Consider the following 19,306-nt stretch of genomic DNA (forward strand, 5'->3'; position numbering starts at 1 on the left):
CATCTTGTTGTACATAGCCTTGTCCCTCTATTGGACCTCTGGGGGGGTCGTTCGTAACATTCTCCATTAACCTTGCAATAATGAGACATCGAGCCTCATTTCAACGAATTGAATAGCATGAGAAATAAAAACTAAAAACTTAAAAATAAAAAAGTAAAAAAAAAAATTTAAGTTAAACGGTTTTATATTGCAGATAAATGTACTAAAAGCTAAAAAATAATTTCATAGAAATTATGATTACTAAAATAAAATCGTGGGGACACTTGCTACTTACCACTAGGTGGGTGAAGTCTCACGCTATGTCTTTCAATTGTAGATATTGGACGTGCCCCACGATTAAATTTTAGTAATCATAATTTCTATGAAATTATTTTTTAGCTTTTAGTACATTTATCTGCAATATAAAACCGTTTAACTTAAATTTTTTTTTTTACTTTTTTATTAAAGTGTTGTTTTTGGTGTTTGTTAAATTTATCAACCTACTGTAATTTCTTGAAAAATGAGAATGTGTAACACGCGGTATAAACACTTCAAGTCTCTTATTTATAAGACGCTCTCAACTCTGAGACTCTATCTTGAGACTGTTTTTGAGATGTAGTTTTCATTCCTAAATTATAATCTATTAATGTGGCTGTGGGTTCGATCCTCATTTTTGGCATATTTATATGTTGAATTATTTTGATGTAGTGAGACAAAGTGTTAATTTTAAATATTGTGATGAGTCACTCAACTCAAATACACACAAATTAAATATATACTAAATATCTTCGAAACGTCGTCTTTGTTTCAATAGGAATATGCAGAATAGAAAAATCACATTACCCTACTTAACACTTATTTCAATACACGAACAAAGCTCAACAATTTCTAGTTATTATTGAACTAGGTTTATAGTTTGTCGGTTAACTAAAATAGATTTGAACTTTCGTTCAGACACATATGCAAATATACTGTGAACTGAAGTACGGTTAGTTTTCAGTGAAAGAGGTCGTTATTGTAATATTAATGGCTTTATAATTATTTTTCTTCACGGTGTTTCCCGCATACAGCAGGATAGGCAGAGGGAACCTTCAGTTATATTGTCACCTAAGTTATATATCAACTTTCATGATTATACAATTATTAAAAGTGGATCACATTCAGTTTCTTAGATTTTATTACGTAGTTACGCCGAACTTATAAAAGCACGTTGAAATAGTTAACTAATATCTATCTACATTATCCTTAAAGAAATAAATAAAAATCAAATTAATTTCTATTAAAATTCTCTATCCCACTTTCACTTTAATAAAATCAAATATTGAAATCAAAAAGATGTTATCAACTTAACTGATAACTACACTTCTTTTACGACGCATTTCTAGACTTGGCAAAATAATAGCATATCGTTTACAATACGAGATTTCCGTAATTTAATAAACAAATAAATAGACAAACAAAAATATACTTAAATAATATGAAAATAAAAATAAAATTGACTTGGCAAATATTTCCAGTTAACTTCAACGCATAAGGCTGTGGCCAGTCAAGTTTTTCTGTGAAGTTAAAAAGTAGCACCTATAGTTTGTATCGTAATGGAATACAGGTTTGATTCCCAGACATGGTACGTATATGACAGGCAATTAAACACTAATGAAGCTATGCTATAATTACGTCAACAAGCCTCCACTTCGGACTATCCCTAATTGAGTGTTTCGCAAAGTATGGAACGTGATAATAATAAATAATTTTTAACTTCTCGAAATTATGTTTTGTAATAAATTTTAAACGTTCTCACATACTTAAAATTAAAGACATTGAATTTTTATTGTAAGATTGTAAATATATTTAACTTTTATTTTATTTCTAAAATAACCCATGCTTCGCAGAGTTAATAAAAGGAATAATCTCTATACCTAATACAAAGGATACAGGAAAATTATTTCAGTAAATGTCAATTTAGCTTTGTTTTTTTTCCTATTATGAAATCACAAGCTAACAAGTGCAGAGGTAGTGGAATTAATTCCAATTTTAATAAATTAATTATTCTGATTTTATCATTTTGGCAAGACAAATATCTTAAGTTTGGGCAGGAACAGTAAGAAGCTGTTTTTTCAAATAATCCTTTACTCGTATTTAATTTGCAGAAAAAGCATGAAGCTGTTTTTATAAACGAATTTCTTTATAAATAAATGAATATCAAAAACACCACCATACACTTTAAACTAATTATTTCAAAACAAATTATAATAATTGAATCCTAAATGAGTGACATACGATTGATATTGTCTAAAATGGACGTTTTACTGACGCTAGCTAAATACTAGTTTGCAACCTAAATATAGTCTAAGCGTTTTCGGTTAAATGTTGTCAGTCGATAAAACAAATTGCCGACTACCCACCACTTTGCCTTTGATTAAACAATTACATACAACTAATTGAATTCAATGTTCCATTCTAACGTTAAAAACTAGGATAAAGTAGTTTGCTGTAGTTTATGCTCCTAGCTAATAAACGGTCTGATACAATTTATATGTATTTTGTGAGTTGATTATATTTATTTTGTATTTATTTGTTAATTTTGTTTGGTGTACCTAATGGAGGTATTTTATGGTTTTTTTATGTGCAACACTAGTTTAGAACATTAAAACGTTAATTTATTGTATATCTGTCAGACTACTGATATTTTGTGCTACGTTTTTTTCCGCACATGACAATGTAGGTATAGGGAACCCAGGGTTAAGACAATCCATTCCTCGCAATCTGCAGAATTTTCGAGATATGCTTCCACCAAAATTTGAGACATTACGAGGCGGCGCAAATTATTAGTTTTGTCTTATCAAAACATTAAAATATCTGAAAATAACAATCTTATTATAATTATAGTAAGCTATATCAGCATTATAGTATAAAATAAATTACTTCAAATGTGTTCATGTTAACGGTTTATTATGTGCAATTTATAATGTTACGGCACCTCTCGTTACGATAATTTGACACCCACCTCACGTGAGCGCATCTCAATTACATATTAAATTGATCGACTAAGTTATAAGTAGACTATCTTTTTAGTGTTATACTTATACTAGTAATTTATATATTTTATACAAAAATATAAGGTAAATTACCTATTATATATTGCGTTTACCAAACTTTTTCATTTTAGCGTCACGCTATGTCACGTACACAGCAGGATGTGCAGGGAGAACCTAGTGTTAGGACACTCCGTTACCCATTATCCGCTGAAACTCAATCCCAAGCTTTGTTTTGACACCAGAACGAAGAAATGAAAATATTAAATATGTTATTTGATCGAGTGAAAATCGAACCCACAACCTGTCGCGTTTACAATCCCACTTTGTGCCACTGCGCTACTACCGACCATTTACTAAACTTAAAGGCGATGAATTCAAATCTTTTAAAAAATATATTTACTTTTGAAATATAATTAATAATAAAAAACTAAAGTACGGTAAGTAGGTATTTTTTATACACGGCTTTAATAAAAACAAACAAGGCTATGCACAGTAGGTGCATAAAACGTGTCAACTATTCAATGGGTAATCATAACTCTGTCAGTTCTCATCTCAACTTGTATTCAAGATGCTAAATAGATCACGACCACGAAGCTAAATAGATTTACATCGACAAGTGTACCCAACCGGGAAATCGAACCTTGGAACGGAGCGCTATAAATTTACAGCTATCCAATATATTTAAATGAATAGTTGATTAAACAAGGCTTGTATTAATTAATGATTAATGCAAGTTGAAGTGTATGTTTATATTTAAAGTTTTTAACAGTTTAAAGTGTTATTTTACACTTAGGATTGATTATTTATTTTGAAAATGTATGCAAATGTTAAGACACTTTGTTACTATTACGACACTTCCGTTCCCCACTTTCCGGCGAATTCTGGAGGCATTGCGTGTTGAATGGCGTAACTGAACGTCAACCAATTACTAAGATAATCATTTCTTTTTCATTTACTACCTCATTTTCTAGATATAGCGTGTATAGTGATGGAATTGTTGGTGTACCAGAGCTGGTAAATAAAAATAATTTAATTATTATAAATCCCTAAAGTGAGAATCGAACCCACAACCATCGCGTTTACCACCCTGTCCTACTGCGCCACGACGGCCTATATATAACAACAACATGTTTATTATTGAGATATATTATGAAAGCAATAATAACACGCTGTAACATAATAAATTACTTGCACTTTCGTAAAAGCTCAATCACATATAACGATGCGTCAATAGCGGTCATTATAAATGTATTAGCATGAGAATAATACCAATCTCAGTTTGTACGGAAAATATAAAATATTCAAAGTTGTACAGAAGACAGGTCATGTGTGTTTTAACAATCAAAAGAAACGAATGAGAGCGGAGTGTATTACCACTAGATGTCTCCTTACCCTGCTATATACGAGATAAGGGATGAAGCTAAAATAAATGAAATAACAATTCGAATAAATTTTAGCTCACCACTCCTCCTAAAAATAGTTTTATAAAGTTAGTTAAAATATATTTTTTAAAGTTAGTTTAGTTTTTAAAAAGTTTTTAAAAGACAATTTTTTTTCCTTAGCATTTTCAACAATATTTCCACACACAGACTCAGACACTCGCTGTATTATTTCTCTAGCATATTTTTTCGCATAGAAATTTTCGATAATCTAATTTTTTTATTATTTTACCATAAGTTACAATTCTTCATAGTAACTGTACAGTAGTATAATATATAATCAATATATTTGTAAATATTTAATATGTAAATTAAAACACTTTTAGTATCTATTTGGGTTCGCCGTCCCATACATCAATCTACAGATTGCGCTGTCACACAACCGGTTAGCAGATTTTAATCTAAACGCATCTTAGATGAGACCAGTGCGAATTTACGAAACCTTAAGAATTTAGCGGAAAGTGTTTTGATAAGAATCAAAGTGACTTAACACTAGGTTAGAGATAATTCATTGTTACTTAATAAATACGTATATACAAATGTATACCTCTATATATGTAAATAAAGACTTTCACTTCCATTCAAATAATTCACTGAGACACCAGAAAGATTAACTCCGTTCATTATTCTCCATTTCCCCTCTAAAGTGTTATCACGGGAGTGTCAAACTGTCACTAATCACCTACTTTATGTCTCACTTACTATATCCCATATAATTAAATTACCCATAAAGCGTTAATCCCTTACTTCATACATCAATGTGCATTACGAAGATAACTTATAGATTTATATTAGAAATATATTTTAATGTTATAGTCCACTGCTTGTGCAGGGCGATGAAGATATAAAAGCGATGAGGTTTTCTTTAAGTTCACCCTTTATTCAGCATAGCAGTGTAGATAGAGCGAACACCGCGAGAATCGTTCCCTACGCTCTAATCAATTCTCAAAACATTGTGACTTGAGTCGTGCAATTCAACGCCGTGATTTTTATCTTACCAGAGCGAGAAAATTAGAATTATTATTTGAAAATTTGTATCTTATATACATTTTACAGGAACATACAGTACATTAAATAACTTAAAGTACATTTTCATTCTAAGAACAGTTTTTACAACCACCACGTAGCCTATAATTTATTTTAAGCTTTTGCTTAGCATTTTGAAGCATCTCACGCTATGGTAGACAAGCCTTAATTAATAAAGATATGAAAAATTCATGAATAAATCTCAAGCTATATGGTTGCGTGCTTTGACCCTAACCCATTCATACTTTACCTAAGGTAGGCAAATAGCTGATATACAAGTATTTTGTCAATTTACAGTATAAATTATTTTGTAAATTGCAATGAGCTTGTTTAATTGGAGTTTTTCTTATGTTGAAGACCGTCGCGGCCTAGGAGTGTGACTGTAACACGACAGTCGTGTGTTCGATCCCCACTCGAAGGAATAAATTATTATTTATTAATATTTTCATTTTTCTGGCACCAACTCCGCTATTTAACGCAGTGCCTCTAGCAACGCCGGCAAAATTGAATGAAACTCAATGGTTGCTCAATCTGAATAGCATAATTTAGTGATTACTTAGACTGGCAGTTGTCCAATATTAATTAGTTATTAATTAGTTAATAAATATTAATTCCATATATTAGCACTTTCAATATACATAGCAAATATAGAAAAAATCTGAAAACATTTTTTCTTACCAAATTTGTACTTAGAATAATTGAATTGAATTGATAAAAGACTTGTGGTTAAATTTAACATCTCTAAGTATTTAATTTATCTTTAAATTTAATTGTAGCTAAACAGTTACTATATATAGTGTAAATATGTGTAATTCATTTAATTTATTTTATAACCTTTTAATTGATTTAAATGAAATGAAAATAATAAGCACATAAAAATGTGCTTTTCAAAAAATAATACCTTTATGTTAATTTTCTAAAACCATAGAAAATTTATTTCAAATTATATATCCAGTGCTTTCTCTAAAACTAACAAAGTAAAATCGTAGCATTAATACTTCAACGTGCATAGATAGCTACATATCTTTTGTCGATAGTTAACAAATAGCACCGAGCCCGGTCAGGTTTACGTAGTTCCTGAGATACGTGTAAACGTCCAGTGTCTGATTGTAAGCTGATATACAATCCAAGTTAAAGCTTACTCACAGTTATTCTATCTATGGTGCTTCCTAAGATATGTTGAGGTTATTTTATTTATTAAAAGGAAAACTCTGATGGATAAAAGTATGTATTTCTTATTATAATCTATTATTTGCAAAGTCGTAGCAAATGGAATGATAAATCATTACGATTATCTGGTGTTAAAACACTCCGTTCCTATAGGAATCGTTCCCTACTCGTAGAAATAAATTTATTATATATCCTTGTTCTAGTAAAAAGAGTCAGCGTGGCATTATTCTACAGTTGAAAAGAAAATTATTTTTTAGAAAACATACAACAATTTTAACGTAGCAGCATTTGAACCCGAACCCGATACGAACACATACGGCTTATTGCTGTAATACGTATTAAAGTATACTTTTTTCTTGTTCCATCTAGCAAATTTAGCATTTCAATTACCTCTTAAACCTTTATAAGCATACGGCTTATAACAATAATATAAAAGAACGAATAATTGTAACTTCCACAGTTCACTTGACAGTAATTCCCGCATAATGCAACGATTTAAACACAAAATGAACATAACGATAATTGTATTTTCTTGTTAACTTAAATATATGAACTATTCATATTATTAACCTTTGATTTCTACGAAAGTAAGGAACATATATACGCGCCAGACAGACCAATTGTCGCGACATTTCGTGAGCGAAGCGAAGCTTTCTCTTATTACCAGAGCAGAAGAGGAGAGGAGAGAGTGCGGAACTTAAAATATTTTTTTCCCCCGAGTATTCACAAACACAAACGTCGAATTTACAATCACAGGAGCCGACTACCGTGCTATTACCTCAGATTATAAAAATCACTAATACAAAAGATAAGACTTCAATGTTTATATGTCTGTCTGTCCGTCTGTCATCTGGCTGTATCTCATGAACTCATGAACACAGATGACGTATTTCTAAAACAATAAAATTAATATTTAAGGGTACAATAAACATAATACCCATACAATAAACATGATTTTTTAGTCGTTTTTATAGATATAAAGATACGAAACTTTCGTACGTGTATCCGGCTCACACTTGGCCGGTTTTGTATTAAAGAATAATATCTAGAGTAGGAAAAGAATCAAAATATTATTTTGTCCAATCTATTTCCATATTAATACAAATAAACAATGTAATTCTAGAAGACAGTTTTAATTTAATTTATATTGTTACAGATAACAATAGTAATAAAGTTGGTTAGTCGTGAATCGTGAATGCCTGCCTGATCGTAAACAAGAAATCAATGTTTTGAAACAAGTTTTATATAAATAATTATTTAAATGTTTCTAAAAATCTATTTATTTGTCTGAATATAAATTTAACGAGACAAAGTGCAGCATTAAGCTCCGTCACTCAACACGCAATGCCTCCAGAATTCGGCAGTGAAAAACCAAAGTATCATAATGGGGACAGAGTGTCTAAGCACCCCTAGTGTTCCCAGGTTCCTTCTGCCTGCCCTATAATGTGAAATAGATTCGTGAAAACCATGATTCTATTAACTAAAATATATCCTGATCCTATATGAAAAAGTAAAAATTATCCTTATCGAGAATTAGTTACCAGAGTAGGAAAATGAAAATAATTAATACTTATTTTTAAAAGCTACTGTTGAACTGCTAAAAATGTCAAGGCAACTCTAATTATCTAAATATGTTTTAAGATACGAGTCCGTCACATAAACTAGTGTAACGAGCTATTATTACCAACAAAAGAAGGCTTTAAGTTATTTTGCAGCTTAAAAAGATACGCTTACAGCAAGGTAGGCTGAGGGAACCTAGTGGTAAGTGCGTTGATGTCTTTATTTTTTGTACTCAAATAGACCTGAATATTAATTTCAGCTTGGCACCTTTCTTCTTCAACTGAGACTTGAACCCAAAATTATCGAATACTTATACCTACTATAATAAAATATAATTAAATTTCAAAGGAGATATAACTAGATATTATATTAGGTATTACATTTATAAAATACATTCTAACTTTCCACTTGTCGGTTACAGCACAGTGGCGTCAAAACTGTAATATTTATTTGTTTTATTAGCAGTTGTTAGTGTTGCATTACGTATTTTACGTATTACGTAGATTGTATAGAGACTAAGTCAGAAGGTATAATTTCTATTGACTTAATCGCTCTTTTTAAAAGTATTAATTATAAATACACGAAATTATCTAAATTCCATATTATAATTTATAAATCTTCGAGATTTTCATATAGTAATCGTGTGTTGCCATGGTTGATACTAGGCCAGGAATATTCTGTCAGTTGTTCACTTGTTAATTTCAAGTAACGAAGAGAATGTCACAATATTTACGCTACATTTAACTTATTTAACATATGTACCTATAAATTTTTTGGCTTCACGCTGTTTTCCACATAAAACAGTGTAAGCAGAGGGAGCTTATATACTTAGTTGGGCAGTAAATAGGCAAAAGAGTGTAAATTTCGAGACATTGCATACAGAGTGGCGGAACGAGGAAATTTAAATAATTTATTTTCCCGAGTGAGAATCGAACCCACAACTGTCGCGTTTACAATCAGATGCTACGAAACCCTTTTTTTACTGTTTTAATATTACAAATAACCGTATAATAAAAAATACTAAATAAGAAAATGTGTCAAAGCTATAATAGGCATAACAAGATGCTAATCACTATAAAGGACGAGTGACGACCGTATGTATGAATGTATGTATGTACGTACAAACATTTAACTGTTATTCTGATATATTTATTATATAAACATTTGTAATTACACGTCACGTCATTCTAAAATAGATTTGTGATTTTTAACACGTTTTTATTAGGTCGACCTGTAACTATGTAATGAAACCTAGTAACTATGTAAAGAAACTATGCATATATCCCACTTGCAATGATTCTTTTTTATTATATTTTATATATCAGAGTAGGCAAAAGGTAGGAATTTAGATTTAAAGTCCATTAGAACACTTCCACTGCCCACTTTTCGCCTAATCCTCAAAGCATTGTGTATTGAATGGCGAAGGTCAACGCCGAGCTTTGCCTCCTTACTAGAACGATTAAAAGAAAATTTTAAATATTTCATTCCCCGAGTGGGAATCGAAACCAAGACGACATCAAATGTATTAATTCCATTATCATGAAACTTAGCGCTTACCTTGGTGCTCCGTAGCTTAGGTGACAATTAAGTAATATAGTAGCATCGAGCTGATCTGTTGACGGCGCCAGAACCTGTAAAGCTTAAATCTTCATTAGTTACCAGTAAATTACTGGAGCTGGACTAGTATAATTTAAATTATTCTGTTTTTCAGTTAAATAATATGTATGTAGTTATTTTGGCTGTATACTTTTAAAATAAATCGTTTCGAGTCCAGTAAATATCTTTACTAAATGAAAAAAAGCAAATCAAAAGAGTATGACCAATAATAATCATTAGTCCACTTATAATATCAACTCTTTGAATTATTCATATACTAGTATGTATTACGAATACATTAACGATATCTGTGCTACTAGACTACTTAAAAATTAATATTATATTAATTTAATTTCAGAGACAAAAAACCTACGATGTCAAGAGTTTACAGAAAAAAGTGTTTGACAGAAGTGTGCCAGTGACAGTGCCGGTGAAAATTTCTTATAAATTAGTTCAAAATGATAAAAAACGAAATAAATAATTAGGATGTGAAACCATGTTGGAATGCGTGCGTCGCGCGAGCCCAGTGGTACGCGCGTCGACGAAAACTGGACAAAGTAATGCGATAACAACGCGATTCGTGTTTTTGCTTGTGCCTTTCATTATTCTGCTGTCTGTACGGTGAGTTTTTTTTTTTTGTTTTATTATATTTTATAACTAGTTCTAGCCCGTAACTCCGTAAAATCTTTGTAAAAAGGATAATACAGAAGTGCATCACTCTATCACTCTACCAGTCGTGGGTCTGGGGCACAAAAGGGTTAAATATATAAAAAAAAAACGGATGTTTAATAACTAAAAATTAATATTTTTAAAATTAACTGTAATAATTGGCTGATAAGGCCAAAAGTAGGCCACTATAAAGTCAATTAAATTACAATTCTTAGAAACAACATAAAAACTATTGAATTATAACTTAATTAGTATATTAAATATTTGCTCAAAGAGATAATAATATACTTGTACAAGCTACTTCTAAAAAAACGACCGATCGTCTACCTGCTTGTAGCTTATATCCAAATGAATTAGCAATCGCTGCCAAGTTGTTACAAATTGGAAGACCGTGGCCAATATAATACTAAATTAATCCACCGATACATCATTATTCAGAAGAATGGTTTAAACAAGGTTTAAGTTTAAGTTAAACTTTATTTAAATTTAGGAAACTTGATAAATTTAAATATTAATTGTCTATATAATAATTTTGTGATATTTGTCTCGTGATTCTATGTAGAAGGATAATCCTTGTAGTTTAAGGTTGCTTACGTTTCAAAATATTACATTTCCCCGAATGTAACTCACAACCTGCCTGATTCTCAATAGTATTTCAACCTGCAATCACTGCATCATGTTCAATTAAATGCTTCAACTTCTAAATGATTGTCCTAATATAATTACTAAAATAACCTCTAAAATATACTTACCAAGACATTGTTTCGCTTAAATTCATAACCGTTGTTAAATTCTAATTGACACAATTGCTCTTATATGGTGAATTACAAAATGAATTCATATCGAGTTACTTAAACAAATTTAGAAAATATGATCGGTTACCTCCTTTTTTGTGTACAAAAGATAATAGTACTGTGCACTATAATTAAGTTCAATAAATTGCGAATATAAGAAACCGGATAAACCAATTTTGAGGTTAAAAAACAAACAAAAGCTCTTCTCTACATATTATAAAGGCGCGCTTTGATAAAAAATTGAGCTTCCTGGGAGCATATTCAAAGAATCCAGTTAAAATTCTATAAGGATAAAATCTTATGAATTATTAAAAAATTCAAACGTTTTGATAGAATTGAGCGTAGTTTATTTTATTTCTTTATATACAAAAACAATAACACTATTACATTTTTTCATTTAAAGAGAAAAGGAATAAAAATTACACAATATTATATAAAAATTTTGCAGGAAGATCACTTGTTGTGGTTTAAAAAAAATATTCCGTGGCGTAGAAGTATGTATAGTGTCTCACTGTAAACTACAACGGTCTCGTAACAAAACAAGGCGCAGGATTGAGCTCGCAATATCTCGATTTTTTATCGGAAAATTAGGTTCCCCTGTCTACCCATTTTATATGCAGAACATAAAAAACTATAAAAATATATACGAGTATATTCGCCCAATTACGTATTTCAACGTCCAACTGCCATGTAATAAACCTATACTAACCGCTCTACATCTTAACTTATTACAACATATTAAAAACATATTATATCATCAAAAGATGTATAAATAAGATAAAAATCAAGCACATCCGCTCTTAAATCGTATTTATATTTGGTATCTCAAAGAAGACCAATTATCATTTTTCAAGCAAACTTGGAGCTCGTCTCACTTCATTCTTGCACGAACTAAGGCTTTTTATGTTACTTATCAGTCATCTTCCGTATTTATTTCGTCATTGTTCTCTGACACTGGAAATTGCAGTTCACCTTAAACAAGCTAACGTTTAGTTTATATTTAAATATTAATATACATATATTTTAGCTATAATCGTTGTGGATTCCACTAAGAGGGATTAATAATTTTCATTTAGTCGCTTGTTGAATTTCGCCACTCAACACGTATGCTTAGAGCTCGGAAAAGCGAAGTACGGAGTATTTTGTCCCTTTCTACCTACCATCAGTTTTCCTCTTGCGGGGGCAAACCTCAACTCTCAACTTCACTGGAAAAACTGTTAACTCAACGTCCCTCCCGTGATGTTCTATATAATTATGTGCTTTCATATGTATTATGTATACGTGACTTTACTGCGAAATGATTTTTTGGGTATATGAGCCACATTCGGGTGGACACAGAAACGAATAAGAGTTGGAGTGGTTGCCATGAGTGACGTTCAGTAACTCCAGGGCATAAAATAAGGAAATTTAGTATATTAAAAATATAGAAGTATATTGTGATAAATTAATTAATAAATAAACTCGAATTTTATACGAATTCAGCTTTAAATGTAGATAAAAGTTTTTTATACTTATATTTTTGACAGTTATATATAACAAAAAAAGAAGTTAATATTAATAAGAAAGACCATCTACCCTGAACGTGTAGATAAAAAGAATTTATTTATATTAAAATTTCTACGAAATGCATTATAACGATATCGAAGTAATTATAAATAAACATACCAGGAATAAAGAAGGATGTTAATTTTATTACAAGAAAAATGTATTAATGGCAGAAGTTAGTCATAGCAAAAACTTACCTAAATGGCCTACTAGTTGGAATTACCTATAAGTTTTCTTGGAACCTTGTCAGTTACTGAATGTATTGCGGTATTTTTTTATCTTAATGGTTCCCATGATCGGTTAAAGGGTTCTTGTTTTAGTATTAATAAATTGTGACGTGCTTTGCAAACGTATTCCTATATTTTCAAGACGGCCGTGGTACGGGATAACGAACGACTGCAAAGGCCCCGATTATATTTTTTTTTGTCTTATTACCAAAGCATTTCAATGAAAATAATTTACAAAAAACGTTTTGAATCTTATAGGAAATTACTTTAACAAAGCGTATATTACGAAAATCAGCGGACGAAATATATAGATTGGTATGCGCTTACAACCTCCAACGGCGAAAACGTTCTAAAGTTTTACGACGCATTAAAAATAAATTAAGTGCGGTAAAATTTAATGAACTCATCTTGGCCGCAACTCTTGTTAACGCTTTGAGTTAAAGGCGAAAAGTCGTAAAGTAAAAATTAACTTTATAATACGTACGTCTGTCTTAATCGAAAACTTTTAGTGCTATTGTTGCGGGAATACCTTGTTTTAGGCAATGTCGAATAAAACATTGAAGGCCGTTGTAGCACAATATCTGTAAATACGACGGTTGTGAGTTCAATTTCTACTTTGGAAAAAGAAGTATTTTTATATCCTTGCTAAAAAGATAAAGCGCAAGCATTGAGTTCCGGCACTCCACAAATAAGTTGTTATAAATTGGGCGGTAAGTGGCGTATGGACTATCTATCTTTGTCTATCTTGCTATATGCAATATAGTGTAAAAAAAATCTTATAAATCATCGGGATACAGTAGAACAGCGCCTAAGTGTAAGCACAATGATTGTAGGTTCGATATCCACGGGAAACTGAAAACGAAAACGTTTAAAATATAGAGGCCGTCCGTAGCGCAGTGGCACTAGGATGTGACTACACTCGTAAGCGCAACGGTTGTGAGTTTGATTCCCACTCGGGGAAAAAGAATATTTAACATTTTCACTTCTCCGCTCTGGTGACGAAGCAGAGCGTGGCTTAACGCCTCACGTTTCAGCAAAAAGTGGGGAATGAAAAACACACACCGTGAAGTTGAAAAAAAGACAGTATAGTAAAAACTCCGCTAAAAACGTAGCATAGACTGATTTGCCAATATCAAAGATTTTATAACAATTTGCATTTCCAGGTAGTCAGTCAACACCTCACTTTAGGCTACAATAACCAACGTCAGCAATAACTTAAATAATAAAATCCACATATTTTCCAATTAAACTAAATAGGTTACGCGTAAATATTGAAACGGACACAAACAATAGAAACAATTATGCTATTAATCAATTATTTATTACGCTAAGTGATAAATATTATAACTAATATCAATATATCTACCATTTTATTGTTCTTCAAACGTGAGAATTGTACTGGGTAAGATAAATTATTCTAATATATGGATTATACCTAATAATTATATTAAAATCTATGTTTATTTACAACATCGCCTGCGGCGTTGACTGGCCAATTAAGGGACAGAGTGTTGTCGATAGGTCAAAAGTCGTATAGGCGCAGTGATAACATGCCTTATGAATAATTTATTTTACCCCACTGTTGTGATTTCATGTTTATAGATGCCTTAGTATTATGAAGCCTGTCAAGCACAAACTGTCAATTTGAGAGGTTCTGGGTTTCATTTTCACCTGAAGGGATCATATGTTTAATATTTAAATTTTCCTCGCTCTGATAAGGAGGCGAAGCGCAGCGTTGATTTACGCCACTCAACCCGAAATGCTTCTAGAATTCAGCGAAAGGTAGAGAACGAAAATTTTCAACACTAAGTTTCCGTTTCCTGCTATGTACAGGATACAGCGTCACGTTATAAAAAATAATACGACTATAAAACCTGTATTATAGTCGTACTATTTGTTATTCATTTCTTAATTTAACCAAAGGATATTAACTCCGTAAAAAAATCTACCGGCTTAGTAAATGTCTTCAATGTCTCGTTTTGTAACACACACATGCACATATATATGTTCTTAAATAACTATACATGCAAATATTTTACAACAATGCAAGGTCTTAACAAGACTACTTAATATAATAAGTTATTTGTCGTAAAATGAAGTTATTATTTCAAATCTATGTTAGAGTAATTTTATTAAAAAATAATTATTAGCAATTATTTAAAAAATATTGCTTTTTTCTATTTCGCTAATAACTTTAGGAAAGTAGGTTCGATTCGAAATATGAAACATTAAAAAAAAACATTTTTTAGAGACCGTCGTGGCGCAGCGGCACAAGGGTGTGACTGTAACGTTACTGGTTGTGGGTTTGATCCCCACTCGAGGAAGTGAAATATTTATTTACGTTTATATTTCCATTTGTTAAATGTTGAGTGGCGGAACTCAACGACGCGCTTTGCCTCGACACCAGAACGAGCGAGCGAGCGAAACGAGTCACACTTTGTGGCCCGGCGCCACGACTGGCCTTAAAATTAACATTAAAATAATATAATATTCTCTTATATTAATTTCGTTTTAATAAAACATTCTAAGTAAAACTAAATTAACATTATCAAATAAGATTAAAAATATTCGAAAAGCTAAAGTTCAAAGAACTTTCACACAGTAATCAGTGAATCCCATAAAAATCATAAGGTTTTACATTTATTATGGCGCGTAATAGGCTTAGAGTGCACTTCACCTTATATTCTATTACCTTAAATATAGATAATAGTATGTAATCTCACGTTGAGTGAGTTAATGCAGTCTCAATGTATATAATCTGTGCTCTAACGCACGAAGTTCAAAGTTAATTTATATTTCTAGTGGCTTAATAAGGTAAGGACTCATTTTATTAAGAAATTTCATTAAAAATTTGGAAGTAACGTTCTTGGTTGGTCTTGGTAAGACACGTCATATAATTCTGGTATTTCATTAATTTAAAGAATGATAATCTTGATATACACGCAAAATCTGTCTTTTTTTACTTTACCGTCTTTACTTCAGCTTCAGGCTGTATCCCGCACAAAGCAGGGTAGGAATGCGTGTTACTGTAAGGGTGACGATTGTGGATTCGATCCTCATTCGGGTAAATGATTATATTTAATTTATTTTTATGTCACCAATCTGATACACAAGTGTCTGATAGAGCAGTTAAGTTCCGCGACTCAGCGTACAATGTCTCAAGTTTGGGCAGAAAATAGGAGGACGTAGTGCCTTAACACTCAGTTCCTTCTATCTACTACCTAGAAATCGTGAAGTCGCTTTAGTGTTTTCCAATGTAACGTCACAAACACATATTTTCCAATGAGTCAACACACTATGAGTCACTCATTCATAAAACAAAAATAACATTGACACACTGAGTTGCTGATAAAATCTGGCAATGATCTAAAATGTAGAACTGTAAGAACAATTCCAGCTTACGTTACAATTTATTTCTATGAAAGATTCTTTAAGTATTCAAAAAAATGCCATTACATAACAATTTTTAAGATTCGAGACTTCCATGTCGCACTGGCAGTCTCTAACTGCAACGTTATGGGTTCGATTTGAACTCGTGAGAATGAGTTATTTTTATTTTCTCCTCAACAAACAATTTCTCCAAAATTGAGTGACAATTTAACACTGGGTTCCTTCTGTCTACTCTATCATATACAAGATACAGCATGTTAGAAAATATCGAAAATTGTACCTCCACAATCAAGTTCACAATCATATAGTAAAACTAAACAAACCCGAATTTCATGAATACCAAAAAAAAAAAAGTGACATGTGACTGACACAATTCCACAAACGTCGCTTATAACGAAGTAACTCGATACAAGATAATAGTATATGATTACTGGCCGGATGGACGGACAGACAATGCGACACGGTCTGCGGGCCGCGGACAGACTGCCATTACGTGTTATTACATATTATGTATTATACTCGTATTCTTTGTTGGGGCCAACGGTTTACTTTTAATGACAAATTTTAATTTTAACTTTAAGTGGTAATGTCCAATGTTAATTTCTAGGTTATATTGAAAATTTGGGAAAATAAATATTATAATATATTACAAGGTAAATAAAGGGTTCCTAGTATTAAAACTCTCCGTTCCCCACGCACCAACGATAGAAACAAAAAGAGACATAACGCATTCAGTACTGCAACTCAGCTTGGCGCCATATCTTATTACTAGACCAAGAAAATGAATATAACTCAATCCAATGAGTGAGAATTGAACCTACCAACGTTTCAGTTTAACGATGTATTATTGACGGATATCAAATTTTTTATTTAACTATACAATTATAATTTCTAAAAAAACTTAATGTTATATCTAAAAAACGACAAGACATATTCCTTTGCTTTATTCCATATGTAGAATAACCATTAATTGATTGCTAATTACTACATCCTATATCTTATAAAACAAAGTCGCTTTTCGTGTCTGTCTGAACTTTCTAACTCTTCTTCTTCTAAACCACCCAACGGATTTTTATGCGGTTTTCACCATTAGGTCGAGTATTTCTCAGGGAAGGTTTATATATAGTTTATTATTTGTACATTCTTATGTAAATTAACATAAATACGATAAATGTGTCTAAAGTTCTACCCGTTGAGACACTTTCGCGCATGCGCTGCTTTAATGGTAAGTCGTACATGAAAATAATGTACTGGAGTATTGTTCCTCTTAATAAGATCTACAAAAAAGTCCGCGAGAGCATATTTTTATCTTTTAAGAATAACGTGTAGTGATCATATTTCTGTCTAAAAATAGTAATTTCAATATATTTTTTATTGTGAGGGATATTTTTCCATAATGGTATTAATCCTTATCCTTTAAAATACTTTATTAAATTTCTACGTTAAACGAAGATAAAATTTGCTTTTTAAACTATTTCGAAATTGCGAATAGTTTTAGAGAAAAACGCATTTAATTATTGACACATGACGCCGTTCACACATCAACTGTATCGAGTCAAGTTTCACTTATCCCTTACTCTCAGCATATAAATAAGTATATTAGTTACGTTGGCCATTTAATGTAGATCAAAACTGTCTTTTCTGTTTTTCATTTTAATGAGTACTTTAGAAGTTGTTACAATATCAAAAAATCCTTGCTGCGAAACGCGCCTCGCGACGTTATGCTTATACAAGCGAGTCCGCCGTGCCCGCCTGCCTTACACGCATCGGTGGTTTAGTGGTAAAATGCTCGCCTGCCACGCGGGTAGCCCGGGTTCAATTCCCGGCCGATGCATTCTATTTAATTTTCGTCACAGGCAGCCATGTAGTGCTTGCTTTTCATCAGGGACAGAATACCTTCTTCAGCATTAACCAAAAGCTCGAAAAAAAAAAACCCGCCTGCCTTTATAGCAACGAAGATTTAGATGCGTTTGCACGTATTGGATAATTCGAGTTGAATGTATTATTTAATGTCATTTAACTATCTAAAAATAGTAATTTAAATATATTTTAATAAGTACTTGAAAAGATTAGTAGCACAGGTTTAAAATTACGGTACCTACTAAAAAATCCTTGCTGTGTAAAACAATTGGAAAATCCGTATTGAAACTACGAAAATGCGGGTTGCATTAGGGTTTAATTAATTTTCACATTATCTTAAGTGCTTTGCAAACATACATTATATGAATAATCCAGTAGTTAAAGCGGGCGAAGCCGCAATAGGGTCGCTAGTACTCGATAAAATTAGTGTTTCGTAGCGCCAAGTAATCTATAACATGATCTTGGAATTTACGAAGTTACCCATAAAGAGTAAGCCTTAAAGAGTATTTACACATTCTTGTATGCTTGTGACATACTAAATTACGAGACAAATAAGCTAACACAATTTATTATACTCAGATATTTTATTTATTTATTTAACTACTTGCTGTATTTCGGACATAGCAGAATATGCAGAGGGAACCTACTAAGACGTTCCATTTCCCACACATAACTCAATTTTGAGGACATTACGTACCTGTTTCCCGCACGTAGCAGGGTAGCCAAAGAGAACCTGGGAACCTAGTATTAAGACCCCTTCCCATTTTCACTTCTGTTTCCCATTTTTGGGCAATTTCTTGAAATATTCCATGTTGAGAGTTGAAACTCAACGCCGCAACAGAATCGTTACTTGAAAAATTTCTAAATTATTATATCATATTTTTCTCAATTTTCCCAAAAGCCAAAAACACTCAAGTAAATATTCTCTCTCAGCAATCTCAATCTAAATAGCAGCTTTTCGTCACCTTACATATTACGCAAATACCTTTTAAGCTTAAATGTAACTTAGTCTAAAG

General features: G+C 31.7%; 1 protein-coding gene across 2 annotated transcripts in view; it reads left to right on the forward strand.

Annotated features, from left to right (window-relative positions):
- Wnt2 (Wnt oncogene analog 2) overlaps window positions 1-19,306 on the forward strand; it is a 59,075-nt gene that overhangs the window by 11,405 nt on the left and 28,364 nt on the right. For both annotated transcript variants that reach the window (XM_085191329.1, XM_085191328.1), the window contains exon 2: window positions 10,164-10,426. In XM_085191329.1, coding sequence (XP_085047455.1) covers window positions 10,302-10,426 — 125 coding nt within the window. In that variant the 5' untranslated portion in view covers window positions 10,164-10,301. The remainder of the gene's footprint in view (window positions 1-10,163; window positions 10,427-19,306) is intronic.

The sequence above is a fragment of the Heliconius melpomene genome, chromosome 10 (genome assembly GCF_056956725.1).
Source record: "Heliconius melpomene rosina isolate 202511_hmr_F chromosome 10, ASM5695672v1, whole genome shotgun sequence".
NCBI classification, from domain to species: domain Eukaryota; kingdom Metazoa; phylum Arthropoda; class Insecta; order Lepidoptera; family Nymphalidae; genus Heliconius; species Heliconius melpomene.